General features: G+C 41.2%; 1 protein-coding gene across 1 annotated transcript in view; it reads right to left on the reverse strand.

The window, feature by feature from the left end:
- Positions 1–6761: 6761 nt before the first annotated feature.
- ERP44 (endoplasmic reticulum protein 44) overlaps positions 6762–20415 on the reverse strand; it is an 81164-nt gene continuing 67510 nt past the window's right edge. Inside the window, exons 9-12 of the mRNA XM_084796737.1 lie at positions 20265–20376; positions 19251–19392; positions 8970–9072; positions 6762–6980 (exon numbers count right to left, since the gene is read on the reverse strand). Coding sequence (XP_084652863.1) covers positions 6879–6980; positions 8970–9072; positions 19251–19392; positions 20265–20376 — 459 coding nt within the window. The 3' untranslated portion in view covers positions 6762–6878. The remainder of the gene's footprint in view (positions 6981–8969; positions 9073–19250; positions 19393–20264; positions 20377–20415) is intronic.

Genomic DNA, 20415 nt, shown 5'->3' on the forward strand with positions numbered 1-20415 from the left:
TAATGACAGGGTTGAGGTATAATCTCTTAGCAGGTTTAATTTGCATTTTCCTGAAAACTAAGGATGCTAAACACTTTAAAAATAATTATTGGGCATTTGTATTTCTTCTCAGAACTCCACGTTCTCCTTAGCCCATTTACTTTTGATTGGCCGTGTGGCTTTTTGTGACCTTTGTATGTTGTATATGTTAATCCTGTCAGACAGGATGGGGATGGGTCTCCATGGTAGAGTATCTGCCTAGCATGCGTAAAGTCCTGGGTTCAATCCTAGCACTGGAAAAGAAAATCCTGACATATACAGATGGCAAGTATTTTCTCCCTTTCTGTAGGTTCTGCCTTCAGTTAACTATTGCTATACAAATCTTTTAATTTCATGGGGTCCTTTTTGTTGGCAGTTGGCCTTATTTCCTGAGGGATTGTGTTTTGTTCCCTTTGTTTCTCTGTTTATCTACATGTCTTTGTGCCAGTATCAGTATGCCTCCGCAGTATACCTTGAAATCAGCAGTAGTGATACTATTTTCTTTGCCTATCAGAAGTCTGATACTAAATAAATTTTAAGACTGTGCCCCATTCCATGTCTGTGAAGAACAGCAGGCAGTGGTATTTTGGCAGAGGTTGCATTAAATCTGTAGATCTATAGATTGCAAGACAGTGATTCTCACAACATTGATTCTTCAATTCATGATTCATTGCCACCCCCAGCTTCTCTTCTCTCAGTTTGGACTTGTGAGGCAGGATCTTACTATGTACCCTTGATAGGCCTGGAACTTGCCATGTAGACCAGATGTCCTTCAACATGCAAAGATGCACTTGTCTCTGCCTCCCAAGTGCTGGGATTAAAGGCCTCTCAAGGATTTCAGAGCATTTGTTGTGGAGCTCAGTTTCCTCAGGAAATTTTTATCTGTTTGTAGATCTGTTCCATTTTATGTTGGTTTGAGCAGATCTTATTCATTTAGATCCTGCCTCATCTGTGGTATGTTTTAAAGGTATGTCCTTGTGATTTTCTGAATTTCATTGGAAGCCACCAGTGACTCAGAACATGACTTCAAAGGAGTTGTTGAAGAAGGGGCTTATGACTGATAGATGCCTGACAGTCACTTATCTTTATCATCAGGAATGATGCCCAAGCATGAAAACGTGCAATATGTTTACAAAAAGTAATTTTAGATCTTCATTTACATCTTTTATCCAGAAGAATTGTTTCTTATGCTCCTGTTCAGTCTCAAATGACCAGGGAATTTTCCTATGACTCTTAGAGAATTCCTGACATTGCTTGTATTAGATCAGAACATCATGCTCATTATGATGCATCCCCTTTCCTGTGTGTCACCAGGGACACCATGTTTGACTCTCCTTCCTAGATAGTGATTAGAGCAAGAAAAAGCACCAATCTTCCAAAAAGTTTATTCCTATGTAAGTTTACCATAGGGCACCAAGAGTAGACATAGACCTTCCTCACAGCTGTCTTCATTAGTAAAACTCACAGGGCTGTCACGTAAGGGCAAGTGGGTGATCTGAGACAAGTGGATGAGTTTGAGGAAACAGGTCAGTAAATACCCAGCAAATACTTACCAATCAGTAAGAAACAGAGTAACAACAGCCTTTGATAATACTGATTTTCCTGGAGAAGCGGACTCTCATATGGGCAGAAGAGTGTGGTTTTCTGTGCCTGGTCTAAGGTAGTTGGCTCCATTTTCCTTGGCTCAGATCATAGCAGGTATGTGTGACCATAACCACCTTTTTACTATTTTGCCCCTTCACTCGAGTTTTAGCTGGATAGTGGAGAGGGGCAATCTATTAACTGCGTGCCTTTAGTCTGGAAACTCATGCTTACTGAGTGGTAAACCTATGGTGCTTTGTAACCACATAGCATTTTTGTCAACTCATTATTACCCAAAAGATAGTTGACTAAATTAAGGTCAGGCCTAACTTATGTGAGTTAGGAGAAAATTCCCAGTACCCAAGGAGGTTCTGTTACACATCTGTAGCTTGGTTGGCATTGTGAACCTCTATTTTTTGGCAGTCTTTGCTGCTCAAAGCTGGCTTAGCAGGTGGGACTGAAGGTGATGCACTCGTGTATAGGATGTTGCCACTGACAAAATCAGATAATTAAGATATGCAGATTTGCTACCAACCCATTCCAGTTAAATGGACAATGTCTTGTCCTTAACCTCTTTGTTCATTTACTTGATCTGTACTTCAGCTTTTCTTTTTTCTCATCAGGGACTTGCTGAGCTCCAGTGCACCACATAGCTGGAATTGAAAGATGACACTCCTACTTCCCTTAGAACCTGCACACACAAGGTAATAGGGAAAACACATGTACTCCCAGCTGTGAGTAACCTAGAATACACAAATGACTATGGGAATGCAGGGGATAATTTCTTCTTGCTTCCTAGTGTGTTGTGATAAACCACCACAAGCAAAAACAACTTGGAAAGGGAAGGGTTTTAAGTATTTTAGCTTATAGTTTATATCCATTATGAAGGAAACCTGCAGCAGAGGCAAAGAAGGAATGCTGCCTACTGCCTTGCTCTCTTCTACAACCCAGGACTACCAGCCCAAAGATGGCACCACCCACAGTGGGCTTGGCCCTCCCAATTAATCACTAGTCAAGAAAGCTCCACAGGCTTGTCTACAGGCCAGTCTGATAGAGGCATTGTCTCTATTGACGTTCCTTGTCCCAGAAGGCCCTAACTTGTGTAAACAGACTAAGCAGGACAAGGTGACACTTATCCTACACATTGAATTAAGTGGAACTTGATAGACAAGGGTGTGTGTGTGTGTGTGTGTGTGTGTGTGAGAGAGAGAGAGAGAGAGAGAGAGAGAGAGAGAGAGAGAGAGAGAGAGAGAGAGGGAGGGAGGGAGGGAGAGGGAGGAGAGAGAGAAAAGGGAGAAGAGAGAGAGACTTTAGAGAAGTAACTCAAGCAGCAGTGTTGCAGAGTCCAACCCACACTGTCTTCAGGACAGTCCTGCCTTTCCAGGTGTTCTTTAGAGTACTCGGACACATCAACTGAAGTCAGGGTTTGAGTTATCTGAACATGAACTCACAGTGAAGCACGGCATGATCTGGAAAATAACATTATACCTGGAAAAGCTGGTGGCTCTGGTCATCTAGATTCTAGGCAAAACATACATAATACAATAGTTATGCAATTAGTAAAAAGTCTCAAATATAGAAATATTTTACAAATATAATTTTATTATTTGGAAATACATACAAAATTTCAAACACAGCTAAAAAGGTTGCGAAGCAGAGGTCCTACCCAAGCTGTTTTAATGGATACACGAGTCAGTTATAGCCAGCAGTGAGCAGCTCAAGTCCTGGAACAGCATTTCCTCAGGCTCTCACTGGCATTCAAAACTACGTAGATCTTCTCCAACACAGACAACTGGCATTTCATTTTGTTCACAAGGCTTTATTCAGCAAGATAGCTAAATGCCACTAACTACAATTATTTTGAAACTGTAATACTGTGCCAAATTAACCGTACATCCTCCATGGTTTCCTCAGACTTTCCCAACAGTTATTAACAGAGAGCACTGCTGTGTGATACAAAGTATGAGATGAACAGCCTTAAAATAAGGTAGATTTTTTTTGTGTGTGTGTGTGGTATGTTTAAATTTTATGTCATTTTACTTTTGGCCTGGCAGAATGTATCTGTCGAAGAAAAGAATTGTTCTGGTTTTCCTGATATCAACTCATTGCCCATTCTTTTTATCTTGATGCATTTAAAATAATTTTTTTCATCATTAGCACTTCATTCTGAGCACTCCCATTTCAAATGCTGTTTTACATCACATGCACTGTGGTAGGCTTTGTCATGCCAGCTCACCGCCTTTCGCACAAGACCCCTGACAAACTGACTTCATCAACAGGCTCTCACTGAGACTCTGCAGATGCTCATTCTCTGCTGTATCGACTCATTTCAATGTTTTAAATGCCTCTTGTGCCTGTGTCTGCCATGTCATGGAAGCCGGAGGACAGTGAATGCCCTGCTTCAACATTCTGGCAGAGGAGCAGGAAGTGCTGCTCTGGGTCTTAGTTATTCAACCATTCTTCGGATCAATCTGGCACCCTAAGAGCTACTGCAGAGAAGCCTGACTCAGCGGAAACTGAGTAAAGTGAGGTAACTTCTGTGGTACTGACTGGTTAGGGTGGAGTTGTGAAGAATGAGATCTGCTTCTGAGCATCCACTCTCAAACATGGGCCCTCGGGACCTGCAGTGTATGTAAACCCCTAGGCCTCCAGTGAGCCAGCCTCTGACAAGTGCATCTTCTTCCCTAGCGCATTGCATTGTTACACCCACGGCAAAGCCTACCTCTTTCCAGGTACTCATCTTTTACAATTCCTCAGTGAAAGTTTTTGGAAGTCAGTGCTTCTACACAAGGCACATTCCCTCCATTTTCTCCTATGTTTAATATGGTATAGATTGTTAGAGTGATAGTTTATATGGTCACTGACTTTACAAACAAAAAACAACTGTAGGCAAACAGTTACAGCACCGAAAATCGTACTCTGACGAACTATCAACTGATATCTGCTTCCCCAAGACTTCTTCCAATTCTAATTCAGACCCTGGTACAGAGACAATGTCAACCCTTCAAATGTCTAGACTGCTCTCAAACCCACTTTCTCTAAAAGTCTTTTCTGTTGTTTTTGTTTGATACAGGGTCTATGTCCCTTGGCTGTCCTGGAACTCACTCTGTAGACCAGGCTGGCCTCAAACTCACAGAGACCTGCCCTGCTTCTGGGGATTAAAGTTGTGCACCACCATGCCTAGCTAAAACCAGTCTTGATACTTAGGTTTAAAAACATTTTACTACATGCTTCTTTTTTCATGGAGTATACTTCAGCTTGTGAAGAACTTTTTAAAAACCGGCATCAAGTCGTGTTAAGTGCTGAGCACTTTCAGTGGTATCAAAACCTCTCAAGGCCACTTTGTGGCTTCTTCTTTCAATAAACATGTGAAGATGACTACATACCCAAACTGGTAGTCACTACAAATACAAGGCTCAATACCACTGTCCTTAATGGCTTCACCATCCAGAGAAGACAGAGGTAGTGGTAGGGCTACAGCCCAAGTCCCAATAGGTATGACTGCCACATGGCACACCAAGTCTTTCACTTTAAACAGCCCTCTGTCATTTAAAAGCACACTGAAGATGTGGCCCTTGTAGCCTTTTTTCTAATAACATTCTCAGCAGCTATCCGCAGCCTATTATTTGAGTGGTATCTCTTACTATTTTTTTTAAAAACCTAATTACAGGATCACAATCTTATTACACCTGAATTTTTCTGTGCTGTTTTGGACCTTGTATGTGAACTTGTTATATACCTGTGAGTTTACACGCTGAGCCTCTTGATTTGTCCATCTCATTACTGGAAACAGTAACTGTAGTCATATTTGAGATACTAAAAGCAACAAAATGACAGAACGAAGGCCAGCTTCTAGAGAGCTCTGTCCTTGTTTTCTGGTGAAATATTCTGAACATGCCCCTTATCACCTCATTAATATTTATTATTCTGAATAAAACTACAGAAATGGACAAAATCATGCATAATCAAGAACTAGAAGCTGATTTTTAAAAATAACAGTTATTAAATATCCATTATAAATATTCATTTTATTTTAAAAGGATTGAAAGATGTTACATATATTACATACTACATATAATGGCACATGTCAACCTTTTAAGCTTAAAAATAGTATCTCCCCAAACTGGGACTGACTTATATCCCAAGGATAAATGACCCTTGGCCTATAGCACCAACCCAGGCCTGTCTGACCTCTGGCACTGGGATTCCTGATAGAATGCCGAGGGCCCTCTCCCTCTGCTTTTGTCCCTGACTACACACTGTAGGCTTGGGAAGCCAGGGAAACTAGAGGGGCAAGGCCTCTAGCAATCCACAATAGTTGACAATAGGAGAAGAATTTTAAACGCTATGTTCCTTAACAGCTTTGCCTTTGATCTACACAACTATAACAGAACTACAAAAGATAGGAGGAGGAGGCTTACAGTAATTGAAATACAGTTTTGTTTGTTTTTGAAAATGGAAATCTGTAGACAGGAAAAGTGTTAAAAGTTTCTAGTTCAACACTAGTAACCTGCTCCACTGGTGTCTCTACTTTCCCAATTTCAGGGTTAACTCATTCAAAGTTTTAAATGCCATCCATATGCTGCTTCCTCAGACACACACATAGAAATTTAATACTACTTCTATTTTTTTCCTAATTCATAAGGACCATTTCTGCCAAATGCTCTGGCTTATGGCTCCCCTCCTCTTCATAGTATGTTTAAGTTACACACTAGGAATCCAAGAACCACTCTGGAATTCTCATAAGCAATGCCCAACCAATCAGTACAACACAGTACACGGTGTGAAATTTTTAATTTATTCCCCTCCCAAGTCTCTAGAATATATATATACCCTTAGCTTTCAGAAAGAAATGTTATAATAAAAATACCAATAGAATTGATCATGTGAAAAGAAAAGAAGAAAGAAAAAGCATCCAACACACGGAGCCAGGCTGAGTCTCTTGCCTTTGCAGTGGTAGTGCGAGCTATAGGTGTGCTCTGGCAATACCACCTTCTGCGTGCATTATAAAGACTGTACAGGACAGATTTAAAGTGGAGATAGGCCTCTGGTTTTATTTTATGCTTTTAAACCCTAGCAGATTTTTCTTTTTTTTTTTAAAAGAGGCTGTATTAAATGACAATGCATTTGAGTCAGGGGGAAGGAAAAAAATTAAAAACCCAAAACTTCTTTCAGTTTATTCAAAATAAAAATACACATAGAATTATGAAAATATAGGTTTACTATTTCCATCATGTAAGCCAACGCTGCTGTTGAAAGGCTTGCAGTGTTCCCGAGTGTTACAGCTCGTCTCGGTCCCTCAGTAAAGTATACCTATACTCGCTGGGCGCCAGCTTCTGGAAGGAGCTCTCTGGAGGACTGCTCGCTACATCCTGGTCTTGCTGCAAGAGAAAGTAAAGAATAGTCATCTCAAAATGTTCTATGGAGTTATCATACTTTACTATTACACAATTGGCAGTGGCCTTAATTTATATATACATGCTTATTAATAAGAGAAAAGGTGTATGCTTTTGCTGTTGTTGTTTCCCCACTTCAAATGTCCCTAACTCACTGTGGTCAAGGCATGGCGGCCACAGCACCACTGACTCTGCGCTTGTCATTAAGGCATGATGGAAGACACAAAACACTTAAACCCCACTGCTTCCTAGAGAACCCGTAGAGGCAGCACAGCCTTGCTGGGTCCTAAGCCTACACTTTTATAAATGACTGCTCAGAGGGATTGCCTTGATACAAAAGACCCCTACTCTGTTATTAAAACTTATTTATCAACTATCTCAATGCCTTTAGTCAGGAAAACCTGGTTGAGATGAGGCAAGCAATACTATAATGAACTGCTATAATACTTATGTGCCAACAGTTGACAAAATACAAGTAAAACTATAAAGATTTCTATGAGTTCTGAAGAAAAGGCAACCTAGTCTGTATTTTACTGTCACACTGCCAGTGTCCTAAGAGCAAGCTCATCTTCACTATGTAACAGTCCCTATAGTGGACAGCACATGGGGCACATGGGAGATTCTAATACAGATCATTAGCATGTAGCCATGACGACACAAGAGGAGGGCGCATGCCTTTGCCTGTTTGACTTTGTCAGGCTTTACTTCCTCAGTAAGTTACTTTCTGATGAGGTACATGCTCAAATTGATTATACTACTATAAAGCACAATATCTGGTATCCCACTGGTTTTAGTACAAAAAATATGAATAAGTAAAATACATACAGTCTACTGTCTAAGGGAAAAGGGGAAATAAATCAGGACAATGCAATATAGTAAACTAGAATTTTTCCTGATCCTATAAAGCAGTGGTCACAGGGGTCACCTAAGACCACCTGCGTATCAGGTGTTTACATTAAAATTCATAACAGTAACAAAATTAGTTATGAAGTAGCAACAAAAAAAATGTTCTGGTTGGGGGCCAGCACGGCATGAGGAGCTGTGTTAAGGGACTGCAGCATCAGGACAGTTGAGAAGCACTGGTAGAGAATACCGAGGAGGCTTCGTGTAGTGAAGAAAATAATTACCTTTGGATTACTGTCCTTAGCAGAGTTTCCCCTTTAATAATAGATTAACAATCATTTCTCAAATAAAGCATATTATCAGATCCTCAAGAGAACTCTTGACTTTGAATCTAATCTGACTCCCAAATAAGGTAAAGGAAAAAAAGAAATGTTTTCTTTTTCTTTAATAAATACAAGTTATTTGGACAAAGTAGTAGGCTAAAGTCCTAGCATATAAAATAAGAAGGGGTCTAAAGGGTATCATCTGTAGAGGAATTTTAATAGGGTAACATGGCTACTCTGGTCATATCCAAAGTACTTCTAGGTCAGTGTGATCAGGCTGGAATGCAGACATGCCCTTAGTACACACTTTTAATCCCCAACAATGAAGGTAAAGTTAGTTTGTAGAAGGAAGCAGCCATGTTTGAAAGTGATGTCTGAGAGGCAGACAAAGTGACAAATCAGAGAAAGATATGACAGAATGGGATATGCCCAGCTCTCATGAGAAGACAAAGGAAAGAGAAACTACTTGAGAGAACAGCAGAGAGAGAGGAGGAGGCAGTTTTACCAGGACAGTTTTACAGAGACAGGTTGTAGAGAGAACAAGCTAGACACAGTGAAGTTAGCTGTGCCAGAAAATGAGAAGGAGCCAGAAGATTAGGACAGATTGATTGCTGGAGCTATGTTGAGGGCGAGCAGAACAATTCAATGAGAAGCAGAGAGAAGCCAGTTTGAATCAGTCAGCTTGGAGAGGAAATTGAGCTACAACAGGATTTCTACTGAGAGATACCAGGAGCTGGAACTCTAGCTCGGGTCCGCTCTGAGGCGCTCTCACCAGAAGAGTCCCCACTGGCAAACACATGAGTCCTACCTCTCCTGGGGCTGTATCAGTTGGATCAGGTCCATGATGGAATTCTCTGTGCAATTTTCCAGAATGTAGGTCAAATACAAATTGCTTGAGTTTTCCAGGAATTCTAAAACCAAAGGCAAATAATTATTTAGCTTCAATTGGCAAAATAGGTTGATCTCTAGTTTACTTACTTCATAGCGCTCTAAAGAATTATTTTACTATAATCCCACCAACGCTACCATAACTGTAACAGGCAACTAGACACTAGTTCTGTGTTCTAATGTTTTAGCTTTTATCTTGTCTCTATGTGTGAGGATCTTCATGTATGTACTGGCACTCGTGTAGGTGGAGGCCAGAGAAGGCATCACAGCCTCTGGACCTGGTGTTACAGATGGTAGGATGAGCCATCAGATAGGTACCACAAACCAAAGCTGGGTCCTCTGCAAGACCAGCAAGGGCTCTTAGTTGCTAAACTACTTCTTCGGCCTTGTTTTGGAGAAAATTTTCTATACTTACTATTAACAGAGGTGATATCAAGATACTGTATCTCAAATGTGTTTTACTAGCCTTTATTGGTAGATAATTACATGGGGTGTGTTTGACTGTGTGTGTGTGTGTGTGTGTGTGTGTGTGTGTGTGTGTGTGTGTGTGTGTGTGTGTGTGTCTAAGAGAATTCATATACTTTTATTGGCACACACACATATACATACAACAACAACAACAAAACTATATCCTACAAAACCACACTAAAAATGTTGAGATTGGCAGGGGGAAAAGCCCTTAGAGGATAATCATTGAAAGCCTTCAGTTTTGTAACCAGCACACTAGAAAGTGCCACTCAATGTCTTGCAGCATTTGAACCCAGCAAGAGCCTGTGGCTCCTGAAAGGCTGTGGCCTGGGGCAGAGTCCTCTCCTGATGTGGTCCAGACTATGCTAAGCAAAGAAGACTTACAGAGACTCTGGAATTATTTCCTTGAGTTGTATCCAATGAAGTAGGAACAAATGATACTATAGGGCCAATCAATTTTTGCTATTCATTGATTTGCATTCTGAAGTCTTTGTCAACATAATTTTCTTAAAACTGGTTTATTTGCTTATTTGCTAAGTAACAGCTGAATTTTAATTTACATTTCTTGAGAAATTGAATGCTTTACATGAGTCCATGGAGATTTTGGTCTTCAGAACATTCATTATATACTGCAAATAGAAAGCTATTGTTTTTTATACCTATTACAAAAATTAAAATGTACTTCCATATATATTTTAGTTCCTTGTGTACAACAGCCTGACTTTTTACCTATTTTAGTTTTTATTTTGTTTTCATAGCCAAAAATAGCTAGTCTGTGTAAATATTGCCAGTTTCTTTTTGTTTGTTTGTTTGTTTTGTTTTGTTTTAAATTGTATCCTGAAGTCCTGGAAGTGGTGGTCCCCCTCCCATCAATAATTCCCACTGAGCTCTAACAACCAATAACTTCATTGTACACCATGTTGACTCCCCACTAGCTTCAATGCAGTAGAGCCAGCAGGTGCCAAATGCACAGTTTACAAATACAAACGACTGTCAGGTAGCTGTATTGACAGAATGCCTCACACAGGTTCTCTGGTGCAGAAGTAATTGCACATACACCAGAGATAAACACTGAGAGGAGATCAATTTACATTTCTTCTGATATCATCTCCTGTCACCCCACAGCAAAGTGCTGCATTATGAAATTCAAGCGACAGACTCCAACTATTCAATACGGCTGAGATAATGCTGCTGGTTTGTTACACGCTCCCAAGACCATGAGAACTACTGTGAGTCAAGGAATACATACAAGTGGGGAAATGCTGAATGTGACAGCACTGACAAGACTCAGGACAGGCTTGTTCCTGACCTCACTATTCTGCTTGTCACGAGACAAGACAAAGGCCAGGGAGGAGGGCAGACTTGGATGATGGTGTAAAGCAGAGGGGTTGTGGACGGAAGAGAGCTCTGAGCTGCTGTGTGCTCAGAAACCACCTCTCATTGTTGGGAAGAGATAATCAGAGCAACAAATTGTTAGAAAGCAGACAGTGTGGCAGGCGCAAGAAGACTGGGGCAGTAAATAAATCCTATTTCCATTTCCGGCTATACTTTTCCCAATTGGAACACTAAGTATGTTTCTTCTACCCTCCAAACTTGTCTACAAAGCTTTCTTTTTAGACACAGAGAAACATGCATACAAGCCGTAAACTGTGACTTCCCTCTGACAAATGCACAAGGTAGAAGCTAGCTTTATTACTTTCAAAAACTAACGCACAATAGATTTTTTTTTTAAGTTTAAATTCTGTAACTTTTGTTGTTCTGAGAGAGCCTCAGCATGTAGGGGGCTGGTCCTGAACTCACAGATCTATCTGCCACTGTGTACCAAATGCTGGAATGCCTGCTGAGGACAGCGCTCACACAGCATCTTCTTAGCACCTCTGCAAGCCTGGCGCAATCTCCAGTGCCTCTCTGCAGCTGGCCCTTCTTTTCCTCCTAATCTCTGGCAACCACTCATGTGCTTGCTGATCCTATGCCATACACTAGTAACAAGTAATTGCAAGAGTAGTTTTTTCATTTTAATATACATCTGGCATTCACTCACCTTGTATGTAGTCTACTTATTGCCAAATAGTATTCCCCTTAGGAACACAGACGTCTACTCATTTATCTCGTCAAGGACATTTGGATTCTGTCAGGATTTTGGTGATCAGAAACAATGCTATGACAAATATATGTACACAGATTTCTGTGTGAACTTTATTTTCTAGTACAGATACTGGGTCAGATGCTACATATATGCTAAACTTTCACACAGACACTGTCAATCTATATTAGTGTGCATCAAGACTGCAGCTGATCTACACGCTTGTGAATACAGGGTACTGCTGCCATTTCAGCTCTGGCAGCTGAGAATATAGCCCAGCATCTTGCTGTGGTGCTAACTTGAGTTTCTTGACTATGTAATGACCCTGGGCACCTTGCTGTATACTGAAATGCCATTTCTGTATCTTGTTTATGTTTTCACCGTATCATTAACAGAACAAAGGTTTATACTGTGGTGAAAACCAATTCATCTTTTTTTTTTTTCCAGTTTTTGATGCTCTCAGAACTCTGTCTTCCCTTGACTGCTAAGAATTTTCTTGCTTATTGTTTCCCACTTAGATCTATGATGAATTTTAAGTTAATTTTTCATGAGAGGGGATATTTTCTTGGTATGATGTTCAGTTGGCTCAACCAACTTGCTAACAAGAGATAATAATATAAATAGTATCAGAGAAGCAAAATATGCTTTTTAAGAAGTTCTATTAGAGCTGGGCACACTGGCACAGGCCTGTAACCCCAGCACTTGAGAGGCAGAGGCAGGAGGATCTCTGTGAGTTCAAGGCCAGCCTGGTCTACAAAGTGAGTCCAGGACAGCTAGTACACAAAGAAACCCTGTCACAGGGGAAAAAGAAAAAAAAAAAGAAAAAGAGTTCTATCAGGCTGGGCCTAGAGAACCACAAATTCTAGCCAGCACTATACAACAGGACCCTCCCTCAAAATTTAAAAAAGGAGAAAGGGGCTAAAGGTGCAGCTTAGTGCTGCATCATTTACCTAGCATGCAGGAACCCCAGGCTCAACTCTGAGTCTCACAAGAAAAATCTCCACCAACAGCCATGTTCTTTCTCACTCAAAATGCCCTATGGGAGGCCCTGGATAGAGTCTGCAATATTTTCTTCTAGGTCTCTTCCTGAATTATTTGAACTTCCATGCTCTTTTAGCATACACCCTCCAAGATTAGGAGATGGCGCATTTGTTAAGAGAACTGCTCTAGACAGTTCTGTATTAGTGGACACCCCCTCTATGGCCTTGTTTTATATTGTTTTATGTGCTAATTTGCTTGCACTCCTTCACCCTGCAAAAATGAGAGCCACTGAGCTTAAGGAATCACAATAATTTTTCTGTGATTTGGTGTTTTGGGTGAAATGACATGGAGCCTAGAGTTGTCTACTCCATTTGGGGAGTATGACAGGAAGTAAGAAAAGTCTGCAAAGGATGGCCTGGAGTCTATACAGCTGTTGTTTTCCTTCTTGTCACTTGAAACCTTGGACAGTTATAAACATTTCAGAAAAAGTATCCACTGACCAGCTGTAAAGACAAGTTTTCTATATGTATGTGTGCATACGTACATGTGTGTGCCAGGTGCCCACAGAGGCAGAAGGGGGCATTAGATCTTGTGGGGCAGGAGTCACAGTTCTGGGACTCTAACTCAGGTTCTCTGGAAGAAGGGGCAGCAAGTGTTCTTAACCACTGAACCATCTCTCCAATCCCAAGGAGTTACATTTTCTTCATTGGCCTCTAACAGTCTTTTTTTTTTTTGGTTTTTCGACACAGGATTTCTCTATGTTATCTTGGCTGTCCTGGACTCGCTTTGTAGACCAGGCTGGCCTCGAACTCACAGCGATCCTCCTGCCTCTGCCTCCTGAGTGCTGGGATTAAAGGTGTGCAGCCACCAAGCCTGGCTCTCTAACATTCTTATATGATTTTCCTCAGGCTGCAGAACAGCGCAGTATCATTACCTGGGAACTTGAAATCACTCCTCTCCTCCATTTTCATATAAAATCGATTCCTTTCTAGTTGGCAGGAAACCTACCTGATCAAACAGTGCCAAATGCCAAGTGCCCACAGGACTATGATCTAATTTTTGCCATCGGAAAATACCAGCTCTTCAAACACCAGCAATTCCACTGCTTTTGACAGGCCCTGGGAATGTCACTGTTCACTGTAGCCACCATCTCCCCATTCCTCACAATGACAATGGACTAAACCTCTGAAATTGTACCCAAGTCCCAACTTAAAGTTTTCTTTTATAAAAGTTGCCGTGGTCACGGTGTCTCTTCACAACAACGCAACACTCACAAAGACACTGTGAGCTCCTAGCAAGCCTGGACATCAGTTTATATCTGTCTGTCTCTGTCTCTCTGCTCCTTTCACCCTGAGGATGCAGCCTCTGAGGAAGGGCAAGACAAGGACACCCAACTAGATGGTGGCCAGATCTCACCACAGTAAATGCTCACATATTGAGGGGCCTCTATGTGATAGTTTTTGTCTCAACATGTCTTTATGTTAGAAAAATGGACCACAAACTTCTCTGCTTTCAAATCCAACACAGCCTTGCTCTTTCAACTGCCTGATTTCCTTACTCTAGCAGGTACTCTTACTTGCCAGTTTAAAAAAAAATAGAAACTTCAAGCTGGGCAGTGGTGGCTTACACCTTTAATCCCAGCACTTGGGAGGCAGAGGCAGGCAGATCTCTGAGTCTGAGGCCAGCCTGGTCTACAAAGCGAGTCAAGGAAAGCCAAGGCTATCACAGAGAAACCCTGTCCTAAAAAACAACAACAACAAACAAACAAACAAAAAGGAACGCCAGGGCCTAGAAGACCCACCACCACTGGCTGTCCAACAACTTGGCTGTCATTCTGACCTAGAGCCAGTGCTTCCAATCGGTCCATCCCCAACAGGTACTCCATCTATGAGCTGCTAGCGTGGGTGGAGGAGTTAGTGATGAGAAATCAGATCCAAGAAGTCAGATCCAGAAACAAGCCGTCATCATCGAGGATGAAAACCTGAAGCATGGCTGTGATTGAAGGTGGCACCCACTAGCATCGAGCAGCTCTGTGGAGCCTCAGACCCTTTGGGGCTGAAGGGAGATAAGGTGGCAGCACAGGAGTCTGCAGAGACGGCAGTGTCCCCGAAAAAACTAGATAAGGGCAGGTCCATGGGAAGATGCTTTTTAAAACTGGATGCACAAAATTGAAAGGAAAGATGGCAGAACAGAGCCAGGTGTATACAGGGGAGAATGGCAAAACTACAAAAGGCAATGCCATGGTCTGTGCTATAGCCAGAAACCATGTCGAAGCCCGTGATCTGTGCTGGCACTAACTATAAAGGGTAAGGAAGCATCTTCTGCAGAAGTACAGACGACTGCAGACTCACTTGTTGGGATGACCTTCCCTCACATTGAGAAGGTGTGTCCTTGTTGGGATGACCTTCCCTCACATTGAGAAGGTGTGTCCTTGTTGGGATGACCTTCCCTCACATTGAGAAGGTGTGTCCTTGTTGGGATGACCTTCCCTCACATTGAGAAGGTGTGTCCTTGTTGGGATGACCTTCCCTCACATTGAGAAGGTGTGTCCTTGCATTTTCAATTGTTAACTCTGCGAAGCAGAGAGCTAAGTGCTGGCAGGATTTTGGTAATGTAATTTCTATGGTCCATCACTGGTTTTCTGTTTGTAAATGCCTATCTCACCTGCCAAGAGACAATCTGTAAGAGATGGATAGGGTGTTGTCTTGTGGCTGGTTCAAACTGGAATGCGGCTTTTTGTATAATGGAGAGCTGGTGGCCCAGAGTTGTGACAAGAAGTATGGGGTCGGGATTTCTGGACAGACAGAGTCCCAGGAGATGAGGGAGAGTGGAGCAAAGCAGAGAGGTAAAGAGCAAGCCCTGTGGCCTGGACACGTGGTTAAGGTAGAAGCTAGTTGACACACTGCCCCAGCATAAAGCTGAAAGCTTTAAACAGATAGAAGTCCCCCTCATTTATACCATAGTAATCACAGTTGAGAACGAGACACAGAAGGCTTCCTGACACCCCCCACCCCACAAGTGAAAAAGAGTAAGAAATGTCTAAACAAGAATGTGCTAAGGGCCAGGTGGTGGCAGTGCACATCTTTATCCCAGCACTTGGGAGGCAGAGGCGTGCAGATCAGCAGCCAGGGCTACAAAGAGCCCTGCCTCAACAAACAAACAAACAAACGTACGTGATAAGGCACACGCTGGGCCTATGTGGCTACAGGGCTCCAGTGAGTACAGGGGCAACACAAATTGGCCTTTTTTTTAAATTTCTTTTCTTTTGTTTTGGGGGAGGTCATAAAAGTGGGAAGTGGACCTGGAGGATTGGGAAGCGAATGGGATCCAGGTTCATTATGTGAAATTTCCAAATAATCAATAAAGACATTACGTTAAAAGAAGCAAACTTCAAGAACCTTTTGCTGCAGCCCACCACCATTCCCAAACAACCCACAACGAGAACTCGCCCTGCCCTCACCCCTTTCAGAGTTAGAGGCCCTTACTCCCTGTCCTTTCCCCTCACCCCTTTCAGAGTTAGAGGCCCTTACTCCCTGTCCTTTCCCCTCACCCCTTTCAGAGTTAGAGGCCCTTACTCCCTGTCCTTTCCCCTCACCCCTTTCAGAGTTAGAGGCCCTTACTCCCTGTCCTTTCCCTGCACCCTTTACGGTCTCTGTCACCCTCCCTCCTCATCTCAACTACTCTTTACTCCATTTGACTCTGCCTCACACGCACTCACTCATGGTTGGGTTTGTCAACCAAGAGAGCTAAATTTATTTAGCCCATGTCTCTCTGTGGTTAGCTCTACCTCTCTCATTTATTCCTCTTATAGGAACATTTCTTGCAAGAGCTTCTTCTTTTTCTTTTCTTTTTTTTTTTTTTGACTTGCAATTCACTGCAGTATAGGCCCTGTCAACTCTAACAGACGCTTCATCTCTACCCTGTAAAGACCCCGTTCTTCTTGCACACCCCACACTCCCCTGATTAACAGGCCTGCATGTCTTGTCTTCTGCCTTGAGAATGAAATGCTCCCCACAGGCTCAGGATTTGAATGCCTGGGCCCTAGGTGATGACCCTGTTCTGAGACCTGGGGCCAGGGTCGGTGCTGGGACTGCACCCTTGGGGGTGGGTATACCAGAATACAAGTCAGCTCCCGTTCTCAGCTTCTTGTGTGAGAGGAGGTCAGAGCTTACCGTTATCCACTCCTGTTGTTGTGACAGCCTCGCCAGGTCCATAAGAGCAAGAGGCCATGGACTGGGCCTTAGGAACTCTTCAAAATGATAAACTAAAATAAATTCTTTCTCTGTAGTTTCTGTCAGATATTTTGTCACGAAGATGAGAAAGCTGACTGACACAGCTGGACTACTCTTCCTCAGTCTTCCATACACGCTTCTCCCTCAACTCTTCTTCTGCTTCGGGCAATCACCATTCTACTCTCATTTCTCTGAGCTAACTAGCATTTCACTCTCCTAAAGTAAGATCATGCAATCATCTTACTCTTTCTGTGCCTGTGTTATGTCACTTAATACTATCTCCCCCAGTTATCCATGGTGTCACAAATGACAAGATCTCTCTATGCTGACAGGTTAATAGTATTCCATATTTCAGTTGATGTACATGATGCAGCAATGAATTATGGGAGTGCAGATAATCACTTTGGCATACTGACTTAATTTCCTTTGGAAATTGCTTTCTGTTGTTTTGATAAAACACCCTGAGTATGGGGGAGAAAAAGTTTATTTTAGCTTATACTTCCAGGTCCATCATTAAAGAAACAAAAATTCTATTTATTCATGACTCATAAATTAGTTAATTTCTTCAGGGTTATTAATTTGTTAACACATTATTCAAAGTAGTCTCTTAGCCATTTCATTTCTGTAACAATTTATAATGACTCTTTTATTTCTGATTTTATTTACTTGAGTCTTTCTTTTGCAGTCTACATAAAGGCTCCTAAATTTATCTTTTCAAAAATTTGTTCCATTTGGCATTCTATAGTTTTTAGAGTCTATTTCATTTGTGTCTGCTCTAGTTATTATCTTTCTTTCTTTGTTTTTTCAAGACAGGATTTATCCGTGTAGCCATGGCTGTTCTTAACTCGCTTTGTAGACCAGGCTAGCTTCAAACTCACAGAGATCTGCCTGCTTCTGCTTCCCTGAGTGCTGGGATTACAGGCGTCCACCACTGTGCCCAGCTTCTAATATGTTCTTAGTTAGAAAATATTTTATGTTTTTAAATGTTTTGCCCACATGTGTGTCCTGTATCACAGAAAGCCAGAAGAAAACATTAGCTCCACTAGAATTATAGATGGTTGTGAGCCACCATGTGGATGCTGAAAATCTAAGCCAGGTCCTCCAGAGGCAACTGCCGAGTCAACTCTCCAGTCCCTCTGCTCTGGGCTTTATTATTTCTTCCTACTAACTTTGGGCTCAGGCTACTTTGCAAGCCTAAGATCTAAGCCTCCAGTCCAGACTTCAGGTTCCAAACTAGCTCAGTAGTTCCAGGTAACACCCACAGACCAACCCTAACAGACAAAAGTCCCACCCCCTGCCCGGCACTGGACTAGCCTCAGAAGCCATAAGACCCAGTCATAGTAGAGTTTACACACTTGGTATCTAGCATAATGACTGTTATTTAGAAGACCTAGGAAATATTAGATGAATTGATAAGTTAAATGATACTTTTTTAGTATAGATAAAAATTAAACTAACCTTTGACATACTTTATTATTTAAAATATAACCATCTACTAAGATTTGTTACAATTTAATGGCTTATAACACAGCTATCATCGCTCATTCATGTTCACAAACTCTCACTGGGAGTTACTGTCAAGCCTACTTTATACATGAAGAGCAGTGAAGTTCAGTGACCAGCCCAAGGCAGAACTCAATACTACATGAGTTTTAGAACCAAACTTCTTTTGAAAAATCACCTCTATTGAAATATTCAGAAGTGTGTGGGATAAATTATTCTGCAGTGAAACTTCAACTTATCATCTCTGCAGAATAGTATTTTAAGATTTAAAATTTTTAAATGAATTGTTCCAGAAAATTTTAAGCATATATTACTTAAAATTGTAGTTTTTATATTTTTGTATATTTTTGTATATTAATTTTGTATATTAATACTTTAAACTTTTAATCTCTGTAGCTCACATCCCTGGAAACTAGTAAGATATCAGTCTCTGAAGTATTCTCAAGGCTTGAATTTTATTATTACTATAAAGACCTGAGAGGAGAATCGAGAAGCTGACCTGTTCTTGCAAAGGTTCTAGCTACGTGCCATTAGAAATTCCTGGTCATAGCAAAATTCTGAGTTGTATATACATCCTCTTAATGTTCTTACAGCATGCAAAGCATGAACAGACATTACAATTTTTCAGCCTGACCTAGGGTATATATTTTCCTTGATATGTGATGCCATAGACCAACCTAGGAGCAAAGCTACCTTCTCACAGAACACAATTTTTTCTTTCAGAGATTAGTTCCTAGTCACCTGACATCTGCAATTCTCTAAGTCAGTGATACCAAACACTACAGTGAAAGGTAGGAGGAACCACTCTAATCCTTACACCCAACCCTCCAGTATTACTTTCACGGTATACAGTGAAAATAGCCAAGCAATTGTTTTACATTCAACTTTATAGGACGTATCAGTAATTTTAGAAAGAACAAAAAGTGATACTTACAATACGTCCTTGAAGTCTCCAAAGACATACATATGCCTAAAACTGTCAATGGCTATAACAGGGCAATCTGCTGGAGTTTTCTGGATATGCAGAAGAGGATGTCTAAACTTGTCACAATCTGCATGTAAGAAATTTATTGTACCTTTGAAAGAAACAGAATTTTAAGAACTCCATTAGAATTTTAAGTATATTCTTTTATTATGAACTCATAAAACAGTATAATAAACATCAATATTCTTGAAATTGATACAGACCAGAAAAACTGAAACCTAAACTGAATATTTAAAAGAAGACATTTTTAGTTCTCAGGACAGAGTATAATTCCCTTAGAAATTATATATTAAAAAAAAACAAAACTCAAACTTGAATGTTATTGTGAATTTTTTATTTTTTTAACTGGCAGTCATCTGCTGTGTAGGTTCCCCAGATTCTGACAGTCAGTTCCCTAGTCTAACACAGACACTGTTCCCTTGGGACCATCTAATTCAAACACATACTATTTACTAAATGACTAAAATAGGCAGCTCTTTCCTACACCATCAGTTTACATCATGTGATCTTTCATCCTCAGTACAGAGGGGAAGCTGTCTGACACCCCAAGTTCTGCTAAGAGACAATGGAGAAGTGCAGACAGCTGCTCAACTTTCACCAAAGTAAATGTGGATCAATGTGTCATCTCTAAGCAATGTCTCTGCAGATGTTTTGGAAATATGTCAGAGAGGCATTTAAAGTGACAGGAAATGGTTCCCCAATTATTACTGTTCAACCAAGATCCCACTTTTCATGCTATTTGGTTTTTTTCCCTCTAAAAAACAGGCATGGTACAGAAAACAAAAGCAAGCACACAAAAACCCTGTGTCACATCATACCTCCACTGCTTCCTTGCCCCTATATGTAAACACACATGTTAAAGTAACCTATGAAACTTCTAAGTGTGTTTAGGCCAAATACGGAACAGGAAGGGAGGAGAAAGACAGTGAGAAGAGATGAAAATAAACACCTTCAACAGTCTACCTTTTTCACTGATTAACTGCCGGGCTACCTCATTCTGGAATGTTTCTAAACTTTCTGTGTCCTCTTTCATGTGGAAGAGTATGAGAAAAGGCAGTCCTTCTTCGGTCAATTCCTGCAGAAAGAGGTTTGCAATAAAAATCAGTGGCCTCTC

Source organism: Acomys minous (genome assembly GCF_964271855.1).
Source record: "Acomys minous genome assembly, chromosome: 1".
Lineage (NCBI taxonomy): Eukaryota > Metazoa > Chordata > Mammalia > Rodentia > Muridae > Acomys > Acomys minous.